General features: G+C 35.0%; 1 protein-coding gene across 4 annotated transcripts in view; it reads right to left on the reverse strand.

Moving 5' to 3' along the window:
• LOC140497225 (phospholipid-transporting ATPase ABCA3-like) overlaps window positions 1–22,381 on the reverse strand; it is a 192,015-nt gene that overhangs the window by 140,831 nt on the left and 28,803 nt on the right. For all 4 annotated transcript variants that reach the window (XM_072597904.1, XM_072597905.1, XM_072597902.1 and 1 more), the window contains exons 8-10: window positions 12,430–12,546; window positions 11,535–11,652; window positions 6,540–6,713 (exon numbers count right to left, since the gene is read on the reverse strand). In XM_072597904.1, the coding sequence (XP_072454005.1) occupies window positions 6,540–6,713; window positions 11,535–11,652; window positions 12,430–12,546 (409 nt within the window). The remainder of the gene's footprint in view (window positions 1–6,539; window positions 6,714–11,534; window positions 11,653–12,429; window positions 12,547–22,381) is intronic.

The following is a 22,381-nucleotide window of genomic DNA, read 5'->3' on the forward strand; positions in this document are numbered from 1 at the left end:
AAGCAGATGAATAGAACTCTGGATAAGGTAGATATGATAGATCTCTGAAGAAAACTGAATGGGGATAGAGAGGAATATACCTTTTTCTCAGTAGTACACGGAACATATACAAAAATTGACCATATGCTAGATCATAAAAACCTCACAAGCCAGTGCTGAAAGGCAGAGAAAGTCCATTCATCCTTCTCAGATCATAATGCTATAAAAATTACATATAATAAAAGGCCATCGAAAGATAGGCCAAAAATTAATTGGAAAGTAAATAATCCTAAAGAATGTGTAGGTTAAACTACAAATTATAGAAACAATCAACTTCATTCAAGAGAATGACAACCTACCAAAACTCATGGGATGCTGCAAAAACAGTTCTCAAAGGAAGTTTTATATCATTAATTGCCTACATGAATAAAATAGAGAAAGAAGAGATCAATGAATTGGGCATGCAGCTAAAAAAGTTAGAAAAAGAGCAAATTGAAAATCCCTAAGTAAATGGCAAATTAGAAATGCTGGAAACCAAAGGAAAGATAAATAAAATTGAAATTAAGAAAACAATTAAACTAATAAATAAAACTAATAGTTGTGTTTATGAAAAACTAATAAAGTTGATAAGCCTTTGGTCAATTTGATTTAAAAAATAGAAAGAAAACCAAATTATCAATATAAAAAATGAAAAGGGTGAACTCACCTCCAACGAGGAGGAAATCAAAACAACAATTAGAAATTATTTTACCCAACTTAATGCCCATAAATTTGACAATTTATGTGAGATGGATGGATATTTAAAAAAACATAATTGCCCAGATTAACAGAAGAGGAAATTGAATATTTAAATAACCCCATCTCAGAAAAAGAAAGTGAACAAGCTATCAATGAACTCCCTAGGAAAAAATGTACAGGGCCAGATGGATTTACAAGCAAGTTTTATCAAACTTTTCAAGAACAGTTACTTCCAATATGATACAGACTATTTGGGAAAATTGGTGAAGAAGGAGTCCTACCAAATTCTTTTTATGATACAAATATAGTTCTAATACCTAAACCAGGTAGACCCAAAACAGAGAAGGAAAATTATAGACCAATTTCTCTACTGAATATAGATGCAAAAAATTTAAATAAGATATTAACAAAAACAATACAGCAACTTATCATGAGAATAAAACATTATGATCAGGTAGGTTTTATACCAGGAATGCAGGGCTAATTCAATATTAGGAAAACTATCAGCATTACTGATCATATCAACAACAAAACTAACAGAAACCCTATTATTATCTCAACAACATAATACAACATCCATTCCTATTGAAAACACTGGAGAGCATGGAAATAAATGGAACTTTCTGTAAAATAATAAGCAGTATCTACCTAAAACCATCAGCAAGCATTATATGCAATGGGGATAAACTAGATGCATTTACAATAAGATCAGGGGTGAAACAAGGATGTCCATTATCACCACTGTTGTTCAGTATAGTACTAGAAATGTTTGCTTTAGCAATAAGAGAAGAAAAAGAAATTGAAGGAATTAGAATAGGCAAAAAAGAAACTAAGTTATCATTCTCAGCAGATGATATGATGATATACTTACAGGATTCTAGAGAATCAAGTAAAAAATTACTTGAAATGATAAACAACTTTGGCAAAGCTGCAGATTACAAAATAAACCCACATAAATCACCTGCATTTCTATATATTACTAACAAAGCCCACCAGCAAGAGATAGAAAGAGAAACCCCATTTAAGGCTGTGGTAGACATTATAAAATATCTGAGAGTCTATCTGCCAAAACAAACCCAGGGAATATATGAACACAATTACAAAACACTTTTTGCCCAAATAAAGTCAGATCTAAGTGGAAAAATATCAGTTGTTTGTGGATAAGCTGAGTCAATATAATAAAAAAGACAATTCTCCCTAAATTAATTTACTTATTCAGTGCCATATCAATCAAACTACTAGAAAAAATAATATCAAAATTCATCTGGAAGAATAAAAGGTCCAGAATATCAAGGGAATTAATGAAAAGAAATTCTAGGGAAGGTGGCCCAGCCCCACCAGATCTTAAATTGTATTATAAAGCAGCAATCATCAAAACTACTTGCTACTGGCTAAGAAATACAAGGGTAGACCAGTGGAATAGGTTAGGTACTCAAGACTCAGTAGCCAATGAATATAGCAATCTACTGTTTGATAAACCCATGACCCCAGCTTCTGGGATAAGAACTCACTGTTTGACAAAAACTGCTGGTAAAATTGGATAGCAGCATGGCGAAACTGGGCATGGACCAATGTCTGACACCATATACAAGAATAAAGTCCAAATGGATATATCATTTAGATGTAAAAACTGATACTATAAACAAATTAGGGGAGCAAGGAATAGTGTATTTGTCAAATTTATGGAGAATGGAGAAATTTATGACCAAAAAAGAGAAAGAGAACATTATGAAATGCAAAATGGATAATTTTGATTACATGAAACTGAAAAGTTTTTTGCACAAGCAAATCCAATGCAGCCAAGATTAGGAGGCAAGCAGTAAACTAGGGAAGAATTTTGCAACTACTGTCTGATAAAGGCCTCATTTCTAAAATAGAGAACTGAGTCAAATGTACAAAAATACAAGTCATTCCCCAATTGATAAGTGGTCAAAGGATATAAACAGGCAGTTTTCAGGGGAAGAAATTAAAGCTATCTATACTCATATGAAAAAATGCTCTGAATCACTATTGATTAGAGAGATGCAAATCAAAACAACTCTGAGGTACCACATCATACCTATCAGATTGGTAACAGACAAAATAGGAAGATCATAAATGTTGGAGAAGATGTGGGAGAGTTGGAACATGAATTCATTGTTGGTGGAGCTGTGAGGTAGAGAGCAATCTGAACTAAATGTGCATACCCTTTGACCCAGTAATCTCACTTCTAGGACTGTATCCCAAAGAAATCATAAAAATTTTGTGTACAAAAATATTTGTAGCAGCTCTTTTTGTGGTGGCCAAGAACTGGAAATCAAGGGGACACCCATCAATTGGGGAATGGCTGAACAAGTTGTGGTATATGAATGTGATGGAATACTATTGTGCTATAAGAAATGATGAACAGAAAGACTTCAGAGAAGCCTGGAAGGACTTATATGAACTGATGCTGAGTGAAAGGAGCAGAACCAGGACATCATTGTACATAGTAACGACCACAGTGTGTGGGGCATTTTTCTAGTAGACTTAGCCCTTCGCAGCAATGTAAGGACCTAAAACATTCCCAAAGGACTCTTGAAGCAAAATGTCATCCACATCCAGAGAAACAACTATAGAATTGGAAAGCAGAATGAAGTCAAATATTTTCTCTTGTGTTATGTTTTTGCTGTGTTTGGCTTTCTCATGGTTTCTCCCATTCATTGTAATTCTTCCATGCAACATGACTAAAGTGAAAATGTATTTAATAAGAATATGTGTGTGGCTAATTCATTGTTGGTGGAGCTGCGAGCACATCCAACCATTCTGGAGAGCAATTTGGAACTATGCCCAAAGGGCTACAAAAATGTGCATACCCTTTGACCCAGCAATATCGCTACTAGGACTATATCCCCAAGAGATCATAAAAATGGGAAAGGGTCCCACATGTACAAAAATATTTATAGCAGCACTCTATGTAGTTGCCAAAAACTGGAAGTCAAGGGGATGTCCATCAATTGGGGAATGGCTGAATAAATTATGGTATATGAATGTAATGGAGTACTATTGTGCCATAAGAAATGATGAACAAGAAGACTTCAGAGAGGCCTGGAAGGACTTATATGACCTGATGCTGAGTGAAAGGAGCAGAACCAGGAGAACTTTATGCACAGCAACGACCACAGTGTGTGAGAGTTTTTTCTGGTAGACTTAGATTTTTGTAATAACACAAGAACTTCTTACAAAAAAAAAAAAAATCCCAATGGTGGATCTCAAGGCAAAATGCCTTCCACACTCAGAGAGAGAAATATGGAAGTCACTCACATAATATAGCAGATCATGTTTGTGTATGTGTATGTGTTTGTGTATCATGTTTTGATTTGTTATATGATTTCTTTCATTTATCTTAGTCTGACTACATAGCATGACTATAGTGAAAATATACTCAATAGGAAAGTATATGTAGAATCTATACAGAATTGTATGCAGTCGTGGGGAGGGAGGGGGGTAGTGGGGGGCAGGTGGGGGGGGGATAAAATCGCAATTGTATGGCAGTGATTGTTAAACATTAAAAAATAAAAAAAAAAATAAAAAAAAAAGAATATGTGTGTGGAACTCAAATAAGTTTGCATGCCATCTAGGTGAGGTAGAGGGGGAGAAAATATAAGGCTCATATAAGTGATTGTAGAAAACTGAAAATAAATAAATTTTTTAAAAAAGCAAGCTGAACTTGTAAAAAAAAAAAGAATCCTATTCTCTCAATTGAATGGAGAAGATAACTTTATTCTAGTAAGGAAACAGGGAAATCCTAGAGTTTATTGAACAGTGGAGTGACATGGTCAGATATGTGTTTACAGAAAATCATTTTGGCAGTAATATGGAAGACGGTAAGAGAATGGAGTGAAAAGACTTTGGAGGTTATTTTTAATTCTCTAGGTAAAAGGTATTAGGGACTGAATTAAGGTGTTATCTATGTGAAGAGGGAGAAATTGTCAGATTTGATACCTATGGATATAGAGATTAAAAGATATGGTAACTAATTGGATGTGTGGAATGAGAGAAGATAAGAATAGTACTGAGACTAAAACTCTGAAGAACCAGACAAATGGTAGTAGAAGAGGGGGTACATGCTGAATAAGAAGTCTCAGGGATATCCAGTTAGAAATGTCTAATAGGCAACTGGAGGTGTGAGACTAAAGCTCAGGGGAGAGATCAGAGTTGGGTATACAGATCTGTGAGCTCTTGGTAATAGAGATCATAATTAAATTTATGTAAGTTGACAAGATCATCAACCAACATGCAATTTCCCAAATATATTCAATTCAACATTTCACCCCCCATATTTAGGAAAACACTGTGGTATCGTATTGCCCATTGGATAAAGACTAAACTTGTATGCCTGGTATTCACATCCTTCATAAAATGGCCATATGAATATAATTTTATTTAGTTTCATGGTCTAACATAAACTCTCAGATGAGACAGGTCTATTTGCCCATGAATTTATTCACTCAATTGCAAGTTTTGTTTGTTATGTTTTCCTTGCCTATACTCTATATTCCTTTTGTTCTCTCTTCTTTGGGCTGAAAACTTAGCACAAATACTACCTTCCCCAGAAACCATTTAATTTAATTTAATTGAAAAAAAATTGGAAGACACCATGCTAGGTTCTGTAGGTAAGAAGACGAAAATGATGCTGTTCCTGCTCTCAACAAGTTTATATTCTACTAATGAGATAGTAAAAATATAAGTAAATACAACATGAACTAAGGAGAGAAAAAAGAACAAATCGTTTGGAAGGCTTAGTTTTCCTTAGCATTAATTTCCTAACATTAATGCAGAACCTTCAATGAAGATAAGGATTCTGTAAAGAAAAGCTGAGGAGGAAACTCATTCTAGCCTGTGAGAATCAGGGAGTAGAAAGAAAGGAAACTTTGGGAAGAGCTACTAGTAGTGGCTTTTATGTAGTGTGGGAGAAGGAAAGGAATGTGAAATAAAGATGGAACCATATTCCAGATGACATTAAATGACAGACTAAGAAGCTTGTGTTTTATTGCAGAGTTAATAGGTAGTCACACAAAGGTTAGGAATAGGGTCAGAGCTGTTTCTCAGAAAAGATTATCTTAGAAGTTCTTTGGAAGATGGATTGGACAGGAAAGAAAATGGGTGACCAACAACTATTATAATAGCTGGACAGGAGGCAATAAAAGCCTCCTGTGAGGCAGATAGTGAGCAGATAGAAGAAAAAGGATGTGACAGACATCCCTAAAATAGAATAAGACTTGAATATAGAGTTCTTAGTGAATTTTCCCTTCTCTGAACAACACTTAACATCTATACTGTCTTACATTCCCGTAACTGTTTCTTATATTCAGCCTCAATCTTAGTGGAAACTTCTCAGAGAAGCTTGTTCCTTATACTTCTTTTGTATTCCCAGAGGATCTTGCATAGTTGCTCAGCAGCTAAGAGGCATTTAATAGTCACTTTATGACTATCTGAAACAAAAACTTAGTAAAGAGTAAATTGTGAAAAAGAATGGATCAATCACTTTGTAGATTATTTTAGAGAAAGAAAATCTCACTCTATCCATATCATGAAACTCTTAACTGTATAGGTCACAGTCTCCTTGGAAAGGATACATTAAAGAAAACTAAACAAAAAAATGTTTAAAAATCTAATTATCAATAAGCTTTTACTTCTATGCTAACTTAGAACTATCCAAAATTCCCTCTAAATAACAGGAAACATGATAAAGTCAGTACATTTTCAGTTCTATTTAAAATTCTAGGATGATGCTGTCATTTCTTTAGATCTGTTAAAGGACTAAATTAACAGAGATGGAATTTTAAAATGAAAATGCTCACCTTTAACTTCAAACTTGACTAGCAGATTGATCCCCAATGTCATGGCAATATTTGAGAGTAGACAGGCAGACAGCTTTTGGTTAAGACTCATCTGGTTGTATCGAGAACTAATGAACAAGTATGGAAGGTAGGTGATGAAGTAGATGCACCCTCCTGTAGCAACAGCCATATTAGCTGAAAATTTGAAGGAGAAAATAGAGATAATTTAAACAATAAGCAATAAAAGAAATCAAACCCTTTGGAAAATAACAAACTCCTCCATCTAAGGGGTCATTTTTATATCATTTAATCACATGTGACTTTGTTCTGATAGTTTCCCTGATGATTTCTATGAATTTACATCCAATATAGCCCTCAAAAATCTCTCCCAGAAAAACTTCAATTCACCCCACCTTTAGCAATTTGAATATTCAGCATTCTCTTAGAAATAACATACTTTATACTATTTAGCATCTTTAAAAAATGACATCTCAAATTGTTTCCTAAGGGTACATATCTAGTTGTCCCCCAATTAGATTACGAGCTCCATGGTATTTTATATACAGTATACACATTATTTAATACATTCTTGCTATGTGATTCTTCTCTTCTACCCTGACATTTTTCTTGCTTACCAAATAACTTCCAAGTTTTATTAATGATATATCTACATCAGTCAAGACCCACAATAACACTCCACTACCTCATACACCATGATCTGTTCAGTTAAGGTTATGCATTTTACTTCTAACTTTTTTGTTAGCACAAAAGGTGGTGGAATTATTTTGGTATATACCCTGTAATGGGATATTTGGCTCAAATATCTTCTACTTCATTAAATATCCATTTGTCCTCAAAGGATTATAATCACATTTTCTGGGTAGGTTATTATTCTTGGTTTTAATCCTAGCTCCTTTGCCTGCTGTAATATCATATTCCTAAATATGCTAAATCTTGCACGATTCTGACTGTGGCATCATGACATCTGAATGTTTCTTTCTGAATGTTCGCAATATTTTCTCCCAAAGTTGGAACATTGGAATTTGGCTATAATATCCTGGAAGTTTTCATTCTGAGATTTCTTTCAGGTGGTGATCAGTAGATTCTTTCAATTTCCATTTTGCCATCTGGTTCTAGAATACTAGAGAAGTTTTCTTTAACTATTTCTTGAAAGATGATGTCGAGACTCTTTTTTTTGATCATGGCTTTCAGGTAGTCTAAAAATTTTAAAATTATCTCTCCTGGATTTATTTCCTAGATCAGTTGTTTTTCCAATGAGATATTTCACACTGTCTTCTATTTTTTCATTCTTTTGGTTTTGTTTTATAATTTCTTGGTTTCTCATAAAGTCATTAGCTTCTATCTGTGCCATTCTAATTTTTAAAGAACTATTTTCTTCAGTGAATTTTTGTATCTCCATCCATTCTTTCAGATCAAGCTCAGATGACAATAAAAATAACAACAACAGCACAGCTCTGATAAATATCCCTAAAGATAGGGAATGGAACTGTGGTTTCACTGGTATAGGAAACTCCTTAATGAGGAAACTTCCTCCACCAATGCAGGTCAGTACCTTTACAGCAATTTATTTTTAGCTTGAAGAGAGTTATTTGGAGCACTGAGAGCTTGAGTGACTTGCTCAGGCTCCCAGAGCTAGGATTTGAACCCAAATTTTCCTGGTTCTGAGACTAGTTCTCTGTTCACTACCCCAAGTTTCCTTTAATTCCTTCAGTTGGAGATATTTCAATGCTTTTAATTTCCAAAATATTTGCTATGTCTTGGAACATTTGTCATATTCTACATTGTATTACAATTATCTGTGAATGTCTTATTTCTCCATAAATTTCTAAGTACCCTGAGGAAAAGGACCCTACCTTATGTATCTCTGTATTATTCCACAGTACCTAACGAAAACTGAAAAATGTTGCTCAATATTTTCAGATGAAACCTCTATACTTCTGATGCTACCCAGTAAAATCTTAGTATCCTCCTTCTGCCATCATATATCAATCCAGTTTTAGTTAGTATTTTAAAAGATAAAGGGAATAGTAGAATTTAGAGTCAGAATACTGCACAGTCTTTTCATCCCTCAATATTCTCTCAAGCCATTTACCCTTGCTCTGGTTTCAATGTCCTTTATTCTCTGTCTCAATCCTATATAATCACTTCAAGATTACACTCTCCTTTCCTCTTGAGTCTTTTGATTCATCATCCTTTATAGCCCCATCTCATTCACGAACCATACATGTCCTCCACTCCTACTCATGAGTCTCAGAAATGGAGGAAGTCATGTTAGCATGCTGAGTAGGACCACTACAAATTTAAGCTATTTAACCTCAAATGGGTTCTCACTGAAGCAGTATGACAGTTCTTTTAATCCTTCCATTTTGATTCTCTTTCCTACAACTCAAAAAGGTTGTTTTAAATCTCCTTGCCTTTCCTGAAGTCTCCCATACCTCCTCCTAACCTAACCCTCTTAGCCAAGGACCACACTTCATACTTATTGAAAAATATAGAGACCATTTGCTGTAAGCTCCACCTTTTTACATCTTCAAACTCCTTGACATTATTTACCGTTCTCCTTTATTTTAGACTGTCACGAAGAGATGGCTCTTGTTAAAACCAACCCTTCTACATGTACCTGTGTACTCATCCTCTTGTTTCCATCTTTTTTGGCAGACTGCTAATAGTCACCACCATAATAACCCTCCCATCTCATGCTTTAATTTTCAATTTCTCCCAATCTATTGGTTCCAACCTTACTGCCTATAAACGTGGCCAGGGCTCCTGAATCTTTAAAATATCTCTGCTTGTTTCCATCATTCCCTCAAGCTATGGTCCTTTTTTCCACCTCCTTCCTTTAGAAGACAGACTCCTAGAGAAATCTGCCTACTCTTATTACTCTCAGCTTCTCTATTCTTAATCCTTTGCAATCTGGCTTTTGACCTCATTAATTTAGCCAAAACTGCTCCCTCCAACGTTACTAATAAATTCTTAATTGACAAATCTTAAAGGTTTTTTCTCAGTCATCATCCTTTTTTACTTCTTTGTGCATCTGACACTGTGGACAGCCCTCTCCTTCAAGATACTCTTTTTCCCTCTGTATTTCCAGAACAATGCTATTTCTCTTGGTATTTCTATATATTTGATTGCTTCTTCTCTGGATCACCTTCATATTCCATCCCTAAGACATACCCAAAGACTCTGACCTATATTCCTTTTCTTTAGTATCCCTCCCCAACTGACCTCCTAAGCTCCTATTTTTTTTCAGTAATTACGAAATGGTAATTATTTCTCTTTTACCCAGGAATCATGAGGGTCTTCTCCACCCAGTTTGATTATTTTTTGATTAAAGGGGCCATCCCTTGAGTAACTACTTAAAGAAGCTTATTCATTGAATGGGTGTATCTCTCTCAAAGTGAGAATGTGATAAGACCTTTGCCTGCATTCCAGGTCATCTCCAGTCATCCTGATGAATATCAGGCCACTGGACCTAGATGGCTCAGGAGATAGTGAGGTTGGTGACCTTGCACAGCCTTCCCTCACTCATATCAAAGTCAACTGCAAATCATGTCATCATCTTGATGTCATGGTCCTCTTCGAGGATGAAGGACAAATACAACAATAACCTAAGTTCCTATAGGTTTAATTATTACCACTATACAGACAATTCCCACATTTATATATCCAATACTAGCCTCTCTTCTGAGTTCCAGTCTTGCAACATCAACTGCCTATTAGATATTTTGAAATGGATGTCTCATACCTAAAATTCAAAACATTTTTCATTATCTATAATCCTAAAACTACTTCTCTTCCAGATGCTTATTACTGTCAATTATAATACTAACATTCCAGTCATCCAGTTTAGTATCTTTGAAGTCACCCTCTCTGCCTCACTTTAAAACTCTTCATATCTAAACAGTTGTCAAACATTACCAATTACATTTTCACAGCATGTTTTATAGCCCCCAGCCCACTCCATCTCAATATTTACATAGTTATTTACATAGCTATTACCCTAGTTCAGATTTTCATCATTTCTCACCCAGACGATTACTTTGTTTTTTTAATTGGTCTTTATGACTCCTGTCTCTCCCCATTCCAATCCAACTTCCATACAGTTGCCAGAGTTTTCTTAAAGTACAGGCCTGAGCCTTGCTACTCCTTTACTTAATGAACTCCAATGGTTCCCTGTCATCTCTAGCACCAAATACAAGCTCCTCTTTTTGGTGTTTAAAGCCGTTCTCAATTTGGTTCCTATATACTTTCCCTTCCCCAATTACTTTGTATGTACTTTGGAAATATTTTATATATGTAGTTTTACTTACACACACACGCACATGCACACACACACACAATCTCCCTATTTTCATGTGGGCAAGGATTCTCTAATTATTATATTTACATTTCCAGAGTCTGGCACATAGTAGGTACTTAACAAATGTATAATAGTTGATTGACTACATATGTGCAATCAGATTTTTTTTTTCTCTAGAGAAAACTCTTTAAGATGAGGTTCCTAGAAATATATTCTGCCAAAGTGAGGAATGTTTTACAAGAATTTAATAGCAACTGACAGAGTACTTTGTGCAAAGATAATCAACGCATAGTATTCTATAAGAAATTACATTGTAATAGACTAAAATATCATTCTACCATGCTGTGGTCATAATATACATCAACAGTTTGAAAAGAGACATCATTATCCATAAAAACTGGGCTAAAAGTAGCAATCAATTTAGAAATATTTCCTAAGCAGTAACTATGCAGTCAGTCCTATTTTAGACACTGGAAGGGAATAGAGTACAAAAATTAATGGATCTGAAGCAAGATAAAATAAGAATGGGAAAGAGTTTGAGCTATCTGTGACCTCTAATCCTCTCCAAACTGGCTAGTCACTGCACAGTAGCGAAGGCCGTCAGGGAATAAAAAAATCCAAATAAATCCTCAGTGTTTCTGCAAGAAAAAATCATCTGACTGATGATTTGTCAGTGAAGAACTTTCTAGTCTCACCTTTATTGAAGAATGTACTGATCATGAAGCCGAAGAACAAGGAAGAAACAGCAAAACACACCAGAAAGACAAACACCAAAGATGGATCACTGTTGCGAAGTATTGGTTGGTTAAAAATCTATCAAAAATATTTAAAAATCACATCAGTCACAGATACATGTTATTACATAAAAACAAGGGAAAGATGAGAAGAGAATAGAAAATGTTTAAAATTCCTGCATGATTAATGCAGTTAATCCAAAACTCTTCATGGCAGCAAGGCATAATGCATATAGAATAAGCCTCAGAGTCAGAAGGGCCTAATTCAAGTTCCATCTCTTACACACAATGGGTAGATGACCTTGGATAAATCATTTAACATCTAGTGCCCCAAGTCTCTTAAGATTAAACTCCTTCCTTCACAGAAGGAGTTACTTTTGTAGCAGTTCCCAATACCAACGAAACCTCAGGTCTAAACCCAAACAAACAAACAAGCAGTGCCTGGAGGCCAGTGGGATGTGAAGTAAACTGGACTACTCACTTTTCAAGGAACAGCAAATCTGTCCCTTTAAATTTAAGGTATGATTGCCTAGAACACTAACCTACAGTTTTGACTGGACTCAATATTTCTAAAACAATCACTGTTAATTTCATTCATAGATTTAGACCTTGAAGTACTCTCAGAGGTTGCCCAGTCTAATTCTCTTATTTTACAGATAAAGAAACTGAGGCCCCAAGTAATTTGTTCAAAGCCACACAGGTAAATAAGTGGTAGATCTGGGATTTGAGCCCAAGCCTTCTCTTACCAAATCTCTCACTTTCTCCCATATCACTTTGCTTTCTTCTATCAGCCCTCCAAATAGCAAACATCCCTTATAAAAGAATTGCAGTTTGACAGAACAAACTAAGTACTTGCCTTAATGAAGAAAAACATTGTAATCAAACTGACGGTAATGAGAAAAGAACAGATGAATGTGATGAAATAGGAAACCCAGAACAGCCAGTTGCTGAGTCCCATCATTTGAAGATATTCCTAGGAGAGTTTTGGGGGAAAAGAAGAAGGAAGCAACATAAACCAAATGGCACAAAATCAAGCACTTACCTGGTTCCTGGTTTGTCAGACTAAATGACTAAATAAATTAAATAAATCTGTGAAGGACTTTGATGTAGGTCTTTTATATCCAAACCCATGAAAATATGTGAGTAACTTTTATAGGCATCATTTATGATGGCTGTGGAAGCTAGTTTTATCCCTATTACTGGTCAGTGGAAAATTCTAAATCAAGTCACCAAAAAATAAGGGAGAGTACGTAGAATATTTAACAATGACATTGGTGAATCACAGAAACAGACTCAAAAGAAAAGAATAAACTCTAGAGATCAGTTAGTCCAACATCTGCTCCAAGCATGAATTTTATATTAACAACACCTCCAACAAGGAGTTACCTAGTCTTTGCTAGAAGACATCTAGAGACAGATAACTAATTATTCATTGAGACAGTCTAATAACTTTATTAGGAAAGACTTCCTTAAAATAAGCCAAAATTTGCCTTTCTGTAACTGTTATCCATAGAGATTCTTGTTCAGCAGCACAATGTGAAAGCACAGTGGCTCCGGAGTCAGAAGAAATGGGGTCAAATCCTCCCTCTAATACTTACTGTGTGATCTTGGGTAAGTCACAACCTCTTTGGGCTTTAATTTCCTTATTTGTAAAATGAGGGGATTAGACTAGATGGGTCTCTGAGTTTCCTTCAATTTTGACATCTATGAATCTATGATGTTTCAAACTACAGCAAAACAGGATCAGTTTTAATTTAGTATACTGAGATAATCTGTAAAGCCAACATGCAATTTTTACTTTTAGACTGGCTATTAATAATGAATATGTTATGCACAATGTGGTGTTGTACTGTTGTGTTGTGTGGATATTAAAATGCTATGGTTTGGGGTCACAGTAAAAGAAGAGGTCTCTGTTTATTCAGTTTCCACAGGTGATAGGTAGAAAAGAAAGGGATTAGCATCCAGTAAAAGCAATGGAAGAAGTCCTTTGATTCTGAAGTCCTCTTGATTACCAATCAGAATTATGTTAGCTGTAGTATGCCTACCTCCAAGTCATTTTTTTCCCCTTTCTCAAGGAATTCAGTCCTTTGCTTACCATCATCTTCTCCTCCCCAAATCTGTCCTTACCCTAGGGGACTTTAATATCCCCTTAGATCAGGAGGTTCAACAAAACTCAAGGAGTTCATAGATAGATTTCAGGGGGTTAGTGAACTTGAATGAAAAAGAATATATTTTTATTTTAATTAACTTTTGGTTTCCTTTGAAATCATATATATTTTCTTTTATGCATTTAAAAACACCATTTGAGAAACAGACCTGTAAGCTTTAATATGTCTATTGCCCTGTCCATGACACAAAAATGATTAAAAACTTAAATGCTCCCTCAAATTCCTTAACTTCTCAATTCCTCAGTCCCCTTAAATCTTTTGACCTACTGCTTCACTCCTTCTTGGCCACATATAGAAATGATCACATACTTGATTTCACCATCACACATAAACACTCCATTTCTCTACTTAGAAACTGGTGTGGGAGATCCATAGGTGTTACATGTTGCATATGCATTCAGAGTTTTTTATATATTGATCAGTTATCTTGATCTTTTTTTCCTCTAAAAAAATACTGTTTGTTATATGGGATGGCTCTCTGAGGGGGAAGAGAGGGATACTTAGAAAACTATGGTGATGTAAGAAACAGAAATCAATAAAAACATATAAAGAAAGAAATTGTTTCTCTTATTTATCATATCCTATCATTCTTCTTCTCACTATGCTTCACTCCTCCTCATAAAGATCTCCATGACCTTTATCTCTTAGTACTTTCTTAGGACATTCATTATTCCGGCTCTGATGTCACTTTTCATTCTCTCCAGTGTCACCCCAATAGTTAACTATTTCTTCACTATACTTCCCTTTGCTCTTGAATATCTGCCCTTTTATCTTATTTCTACTCCTCTCCTGCCAAAGTCAGCTCTGAATTGCTCCTACAATTTGTCTTCTCTTCTCTTACTCACGAGATGCTAAACAAACCTTCTTGGAGGTTTGTCCTCACAACGATTATGCCTGTCTTTATTTCAGTAAGGCATTCATTTTATGCCTCCATAATTAATCTCTTATCATTCTCCACAAAAGCTATTAAACAGATCTATGTTCCCTTCTCAAGCACCCAATATTTCTACCTCCCTTTTCCTCTCCACTGAGCACCTGGTCTCTTACTTTACTGAAAAAAAACACTTGAAACTGAGGACCAGCAAAACAAAAATTTTAAGGAGCATAAGACTGAGTTATGATTGGAAAATTTAAGTGAGTAATTTTCCTAGCTCAGGTCATCATAGGAAGATCAGTGAGGACTAAGGAGAGAGTCTAACAAAGAAGGCACAGAAAAATAACCTTTTAGTCCAGGGATTGAACTGGGTCCTGCAGCTGTGTCCTAGGGAAAGCAGCTGTTGCAAATCTGGTACGTATGCAACCTGAGGCTACTCAGCAAGTAGGAATAGGGACCAAGTGGCAGTTCTACTGCTCTAATAACAGAGATGGGTCACAGAGCCAGGGTGGACTGAGGAGGGCAACCTTGGCTGCTTAGTCAGGACAAGGGAGTGGTCATGGGCCTGAGGCTGAGTGCTGAGAAACGAGGAGCAACAGAAGTGAGCATGTGGCTCTGACTCCAGAACTGGGCTTAGGATTCAGTCTCCTGATTTTTACTGAGGCTTGTAGCTGAGCAACCTGAGCAGGGAGCTAAGACCAAGGGGAAACTAGTAGTTCTATCACTGAACCTTCTTCTTCCAGGAGGTGAATAGAGGCTGAGGGCAGCAGCAATCTACTGGAGCTCCAAGTGGGGTAGAGACTGTAATTGGTTTCCCCATATATAAACCAAGGTAAGGAGTTTGTAAAATTCATACCAGGAGGGCAACCATCAGATTCTGCCCTTGAACAGATCACTTTGGGCATGCTGCAAGTTTGCAGGAACTCAGTCTGAGCTACCGCTGAGATTTTCAAGGGACAAAGCATGCAAGAGAAAGCAAAAACATGACCCAAGAAAACACAAACCAGGAACAAATAGGGCCCAGAAATCCCCTCACAAGTTCACAGAGCCTGACCCTGACACAAAGTAGCAATTTTCAAAGTATGGCTGGGAGAATGAATAAACAAAAAGACTCCCAAGATAAAGAGTTATTATAGTAATAATATACATAATAACACAAACCTACAAGAGAATGACTTTGAATATTTATAAGTAAAGCCTCACAGAAAAACAGCTTGGTCACAAGGTCAACTAGAAAAAAAAGACAGAACAGTTTAAAAATATCACCACCAAACAGGGACTTGACTTTCTTTACACCTTCAATTTCCTTCTCCTGCTTTCTCTGTTTCTGCTAGCATTTCTAAAAACTAACAAATGAAAGAGGAGGGCAAACATCATTACTTTAAACCTGAATTTATTAAGAAAGTTTCTGCTGCAATGGTTCCCAAACTTTCTGGTCTCAGGACTCCTTTACACTCTAACATTTAATTTATCATCTAAAATTTAATTATTACTAGTTGCATGATCCTGTTTGCCTTAGTCTCCTCATCCGTCAAATGAACTGTAAAAGGAAATGGCAAATCACTCCAGTATCTTTCCAAAGAAAACCCCAAACAGTGTCATGAAGAGTCAGACACAATTGAAACAATGGAACAATAACAAACTATCATTATGAAATTTAGCATAGATGAGTTCTATAGTTTGCCCATTTTGGGGGATATGCTTAAACAAACTGTAATATGTAAATGCAATGGTATACTAATGCCCTATAGTAAACAACAAATTTGGTACAGAGAAGGAAAAAGTTATATGAACCAAAGCAAAGTGAAATTAAGTACAGTCTAGAAAACATATACATAATTATTTCAGAAAATAAATGGCGAGAATCAACACTATGAACATTAAAATTAATGTTGTAAAATTACCAAGAGTAAATATGGTCAAAAGAAGACATGAGAAAATACATTTCTCCTACTCCTCTGTAGAAGTGGAAGGTCAAGGATATGAAACATTGCATGTATTTTCACATTTTTTTGAGGTATTGATTTGTGTTGCTGATTTTTTCTTCATCCTCTTTTTGGTTTTGTTTTTATTTTTGAAAAGATTCTTTGCTATATGGGATGGTTCTCTAGGAAAATTGAGGGAAAATTAGGTGATATAAAAACAAAAGATATCAATAAAAAATTTTTAAAGCTGCAAAATGAAGAAATCTGAAAATGAAAAAACCTCACAATCAAAATCAAGAGCTTTCAGATAAAAGAAAAAGTAATGCTAGAAAGAAAGAGTTCATGTACCAAGGAGTCACAGTCAGGATTTCACAACAATTAAAAGATCAGAGAATATGGAATACAGTATTCCAAAATATAAAAGATAAAGGCTTATAACCATGAATAACTCACCGAGTAAAACTGCAAAAAAAATCTTATGGGGGGCAAAATGGACCTTTAATGAAACAGAGGATTCCCAAACATTCCTGATGAAAAGATGAGACCTGAGTAGAAACTTTGAAATACAAACACAAAAGTCAAGAGAAACAGAAAATGGTAAACATGAGCAAGTAACTGAAAGGGACTAAACAATGATTAAGTATTTACATTCAAATTGTAGTAGGGGGTATCACGTGTCCCTGCAAAACTGTCATGTCATCAGGAGTTATAGAAAGAATTTAATAAGATAAGATGGTCTGGGAATTATTTCGTTATGTTTTATTTTATTTTGATGATCTTAAAACATGAAATAAAGGGGAAGAAAGGAATGCAATATGGCTTAAAGGGGAAGGAAGGATGAGGGGGCACATCTCACATAACTGGGGTATGCAAGCATAAGATAATATACAAATAAGATCAGGTGGGTAGAAAGGGAGACACTTAATCCTCATTTTCTTCGTAAGCAGCCCAAAAAGGTTAGATCATTTAAATCAACAGGGAAACAGAAATAGGGAGAAAAAAGAGGAAGGAAGAAGAAGGAGGTTAAATTAAGGAAGGAATCAGTCAACATTAAAACAAACTTTAAGCCTGAAGGGTTAATCATAAAGAGGTATATAAAAGAAAAGAAATGAATGGTAAGAACCTGTGATTAAGGTCTGAAGTGGAGAAAGAGAATTGGAATAAGAGAGAAGATGATTGCTCAAGTATAGAGCCCTTGGTGCTAAGCACACTCCATCTCTCTTGCCATCCTTTTCTTTGTAAAGAGGGTTCAAGAAGAAAAAAGAGGAAAAGTATGAATAGAAATATACAAATGCAAATGTGAATGTGATGAACTCATCCATAAAAGGGGATAGCAGAATGAATTAGAAAACAGAATCCAACAATATGTCATTTACACAAAACACATCTGAGTTATAAAGATTCTTGGAGATTTAAAATAAAATAGCAAGAGCAAAGTCTATGATGCTTCAGAAAAACTAAAAAAAAAAAAATCAGGGATAACCATGATAATCTTAGACAAAGCAAAAACAAATCCATTTGATTAAATGAGATAAACAGGGAAACTGCATTATAGTGAAAGTTACCACAGACCATAAATTAATATCAATAATTGACACAGATGCTTCAAATGGCAAAGAATCTAAATAAAAGAAAAGTTAAATGCATTAAAGGGAAGAATAGACAGTAAACCTATAGTACTGAGGGACTTCATTGTATCTCATTAGGACCTAAACAAATATAACAAAAATTATACAAAAAAGAAGTTAAGAACCTAAGTAAAATTACTGAAAAATTAGACTGAAAAACCTTTTGTGATTCTTTTCTCCTTTTCAGTTGTGCATGGCACCATTATGAAATGCAACATATTAAAACATAAAAAATTCAGAAACAAATCCAGAAAAAAAGAAATATTAAATACACCTTCTGACTCCAATGGAATAAAAATTATATTCTATAAAAGACCAACGAAGAAAAATTAAACAGAGGAGGGTTGAGCCAATATTAGTAGAGTAGAAGTTAGCAATGCACAATTCCTCCAGACAGATCTTTAAAATGCAAATCCTGGAGATACCCAGAAAAAAACAGAGTGAGTCCTTTGTCATGCCCATGTTGGCACAGGGAGAAAAAGCGGGTCTATAGACAAAAGGAACAAGGTAGAGACAGGAACATGTGGCATGCAAAGCATCTCAGCGTCCTGGGAGCATGTGTACACCACTACAAAAGGAGGTCACAAACCTATGCTGGGGCATCCCCAGGCTGACATTGGGGCACTGCAACAGATAGTATCTCACTCATTATCCAGTCCTGGGTCACAGATGCAAGGTGGATTGAAAAGAGGATCTGTGCACACAATACAGGGAAACCCTGGGCAGTATACCATGAAAGGAAGTTCAGGAGAGATCAATAATGGCAATGTTATGGCTCAGACCTGAGGTGCAAAGCAAGATATTACTTACAGCATCTAGGGGAGCCTGTAAAGAATAACCAAGGCGGGAAAGAAACCCAGACCAAAGTAAAGCCTCCATTTCTGCACTTTGAATCAACAGAGATTTCTATCTGGCTGATAAAGATAAATAGCAGCATTCTACTCTTGCAGAGACTCAAAGCCAGGTCAGAAACTTACAGAACTAAGACGAGGTGGACAGCATTGAAACTTTGTTTTGTATAAGACCCCTTTGGGAACACTGAAAGCTTGCAAGTCTCCAGCCTCTCCTTGAGACTCTAGAGAAAGTATCAAACAGTCAATATCCCAAGAGGATGGTAACAGGCCTAGCCCAGACACCCCCTCCAGAAGCATGGTTGTGCCTCATTCTAACATGCCTGGGTTCAGGTGGTAGGATGGAACTGTGGGCAAACAAAAAGTGAAAATGAACCACACCATAATAGTGTCAGGGAAGCTCAAAACACAAACTAAGAAGAGAATGACTCCAAAATATGTACATGCAAAGCCTCAAAGAAAAACACAGGTTGTATATAAACTCAACAAGAATTCCTGGAAGAGATGAAGCAAAAGGTTGGAAAGTTTTAAAATATTTTTTAAGTGGAATGAGACATGAGGAAAAAAATGGAAAATAAATATGAATTATGAAGAATCAGAAAGGGAATTAATGGCTTTACACAGGAGTTACAAAACATTGTTCAAGCAACAAATGCCTTGAAAATTCAAACATACTAGATAGAAGCTAATGAGAGAATGAGGCAACAAGATATATTAAAACACAGATAAAAGGCTGAAAAATTGAAGAAAATGTAAAGTATCCCATAGCAAAAACAAGTTACCTGGAAAATAGATAAAAGAGAAAACATTTAAGAATCAATGGACTACTGACTACTAGAAGCCCTCCCAATAAGATCAGAATGAAGCAAGGATGCCCATTATCACCACTATTATTCAATATAGTACTAAAAATGTTAGCTATAGTAGTAAAAGAAAAAAAAGAAATCAAGGATTTAGAATAGGTAATGAGGAAATAAAACTATTACTCTTTGCAAATGATACGATGGTATATTTACAGAACCCTAGAAATCAACTAGAAAAACCACTTGAAATAATTAACAACTTCAGCAAAGTTGCAGGGAAATAAGGCAACCCTACATAAATCATCAGAATTTCTTTATATGACCAACAAAGCCCAGCAGCAAGGGAAATGCCATTTAAAAATAACTAAACAATTGAAAAAACTTGAGAGTCTACCTGCCAAGACAAACTTAGGAACTATATGAACACAATTACAAAATACTTCTCACACAAATAAAAACAGATTTAAATAAGTGGAAACATACCAATTACTCATGGGTAAACCAAGCCAATATAATAAGTGACAATTCTGTCTAAATTTATTTAATTATTTAGTGCCATACCAATCAAAACACCAAAATTTATTTGATAAGAGTTAGAAAAAATAACAACAAAAGTCATCTGGAAGAATAAGAGTTCAAGAATATCAAGAGAATTATTTTTTAAAAAAAGGAAGGTGGCCTAGCAATACCAGATCTCAACTATATTATACAGTAGTAATCATCAAAACTATCTAATATTGGCTAAGAAATAGTGATAGATAAGTGGAATGTTATGACCTGGTGGGATTTATACCAAAAATGTATGAGACTGGTTCAATATTAGAAAAACTATCAGCATAATTGACCATATCAATAATAAAACCAACAGAAATCATATGATTATCTCAATAGATGTAGAAAAAGTCTTTAAAAAATAAAATACCATTCCTATTAAAAACACTAAAGAGCACTGGAATAAAGGGAACTTTTAAAAAACAATAAATAATAATTATCTATAATCATCAGCAAGCATTATCTATAATGGGAATAAGCTAGAAGCCTTCCAAATAAAATCAGGGGCAAAGCAAGGATGCCTATTGTCATCTCTATCCTTCAATATTGTACTAGAAACGAGGAAGAAAAAGAAATTGAAGGAATTAGAATAGGGAATGAGGCAACAAAACTATTGCTCTTTGCAGATGATATGATGGTACACTTAGAGAACCCTAGAGAATCCATTAAAAAACACTATATGAAATAATGAACAACTTTAGCAAAGTTGCAGGATACAACATAAACCATCAGCATTTATATATATGGCTAACAAAACCCAGCATTAAGAGATAAAAGGAAAATTTCCATTTAAAATAATTACAGACAATATAAAATATTTAGAAGTCTACTTGTCAAGATGAACCCAGGAACTATATGAATACTTTTCACTCAAATAAAGTCAGATTTAAATAAGTGGAGAAACATTAATTTCTCATGTGTAAAGTAAGCCAATATAATAAAATAACAATTCTACCTTAATTAATTTACTTATTAAGTGCCCTACCAATAAAACTACCAAACATTATTTTACAGAGTTAGAAAAATATTAACAAAATTCATCTGGTGGAACAAAAGGTCAAGAATATCAAGGCAATTAATGGGAACAAAATGTGCAGGAAAGTGGCCTACTGATACCAAATTTCAAACTGCATTACAAACTGGTAATCATTAAAACAATCTGGTACTGGGTAAGAAATTGAGTGATGGAACAGTGGAATAAGTTAAGTATGCAATACATAGTACTAAATGACCACAGTAACCTACTGTTTGCTAAATGCAAAGATTCAAGCTTTTGGGATAATTCACTACTGCTGTTAAAACTGGAAAGCAGTTTTAAAGAAACTAGGTATAGATCAACATCTCACTGAATACCAAGATAAGTCAAAATGGTTATATGATTTAAACATAAAGAGTGGTATCATAAGCAAGTTAGGGGAACATGGAATATTTTACTTGTCAGACCTAGGAATCAGGGAAAAACTTATGACCAAGCAAGTAAGCATTATGGGAAGTAAAAGTGATCATTTTGATTACATTAAAAGTATTTTCACAAATAAAACCAATGCAGCCAAGACTCAAAGGAAAGCAGAAAAATGGGGAAAAATTTATAGCAAAATTCTCTCATTTCTTAAATATATATGGAACTGAGTCAAATCTATAAAAATATGATTCACTCCCCAATTGGTAAATACTCAAAGTATATGAACAGGCAGTTTTCAAAAGAAGAAATTAAAGCTATTTACTGTCATATGAAAAAATGCTCTAAATCACTATTGATTAGAGAACTTCAAATTAAAATAACTCTGAGGGACCATCTCATACTGGTGAGATTAGCTAATATGACAGAAAAGGAAAATGACAAATGTGGTGGGGGTTATGGCAAAGCTGGGACAGTAATATATTGTGCAGTTGTGAACTGATGCAACCATTCTGGAGGGCAATTTGGAACTATGTTCATAGGGCTATAAATAAAATTGTGTGTAACCTTTGGCTCGACAATACTACTACTAGATCCATATTCTAAAG

This window comes from Notamacropus eugenii, chromosome 3, assembly GCF_028372415.1.
Source record: "Notamacropus eugenii isolate mMacEug1 chromosome 3, mMacEug1.pri_v2, whole genome shotgun sequence".
NCBI classification, from domain to species: domain Eukaryota; kingdom Metazoa; phylum Chordata; class Mammalia; order Diprotodontia; family Macropodidae; genus Notamacropus; species Notamacropus eugenii.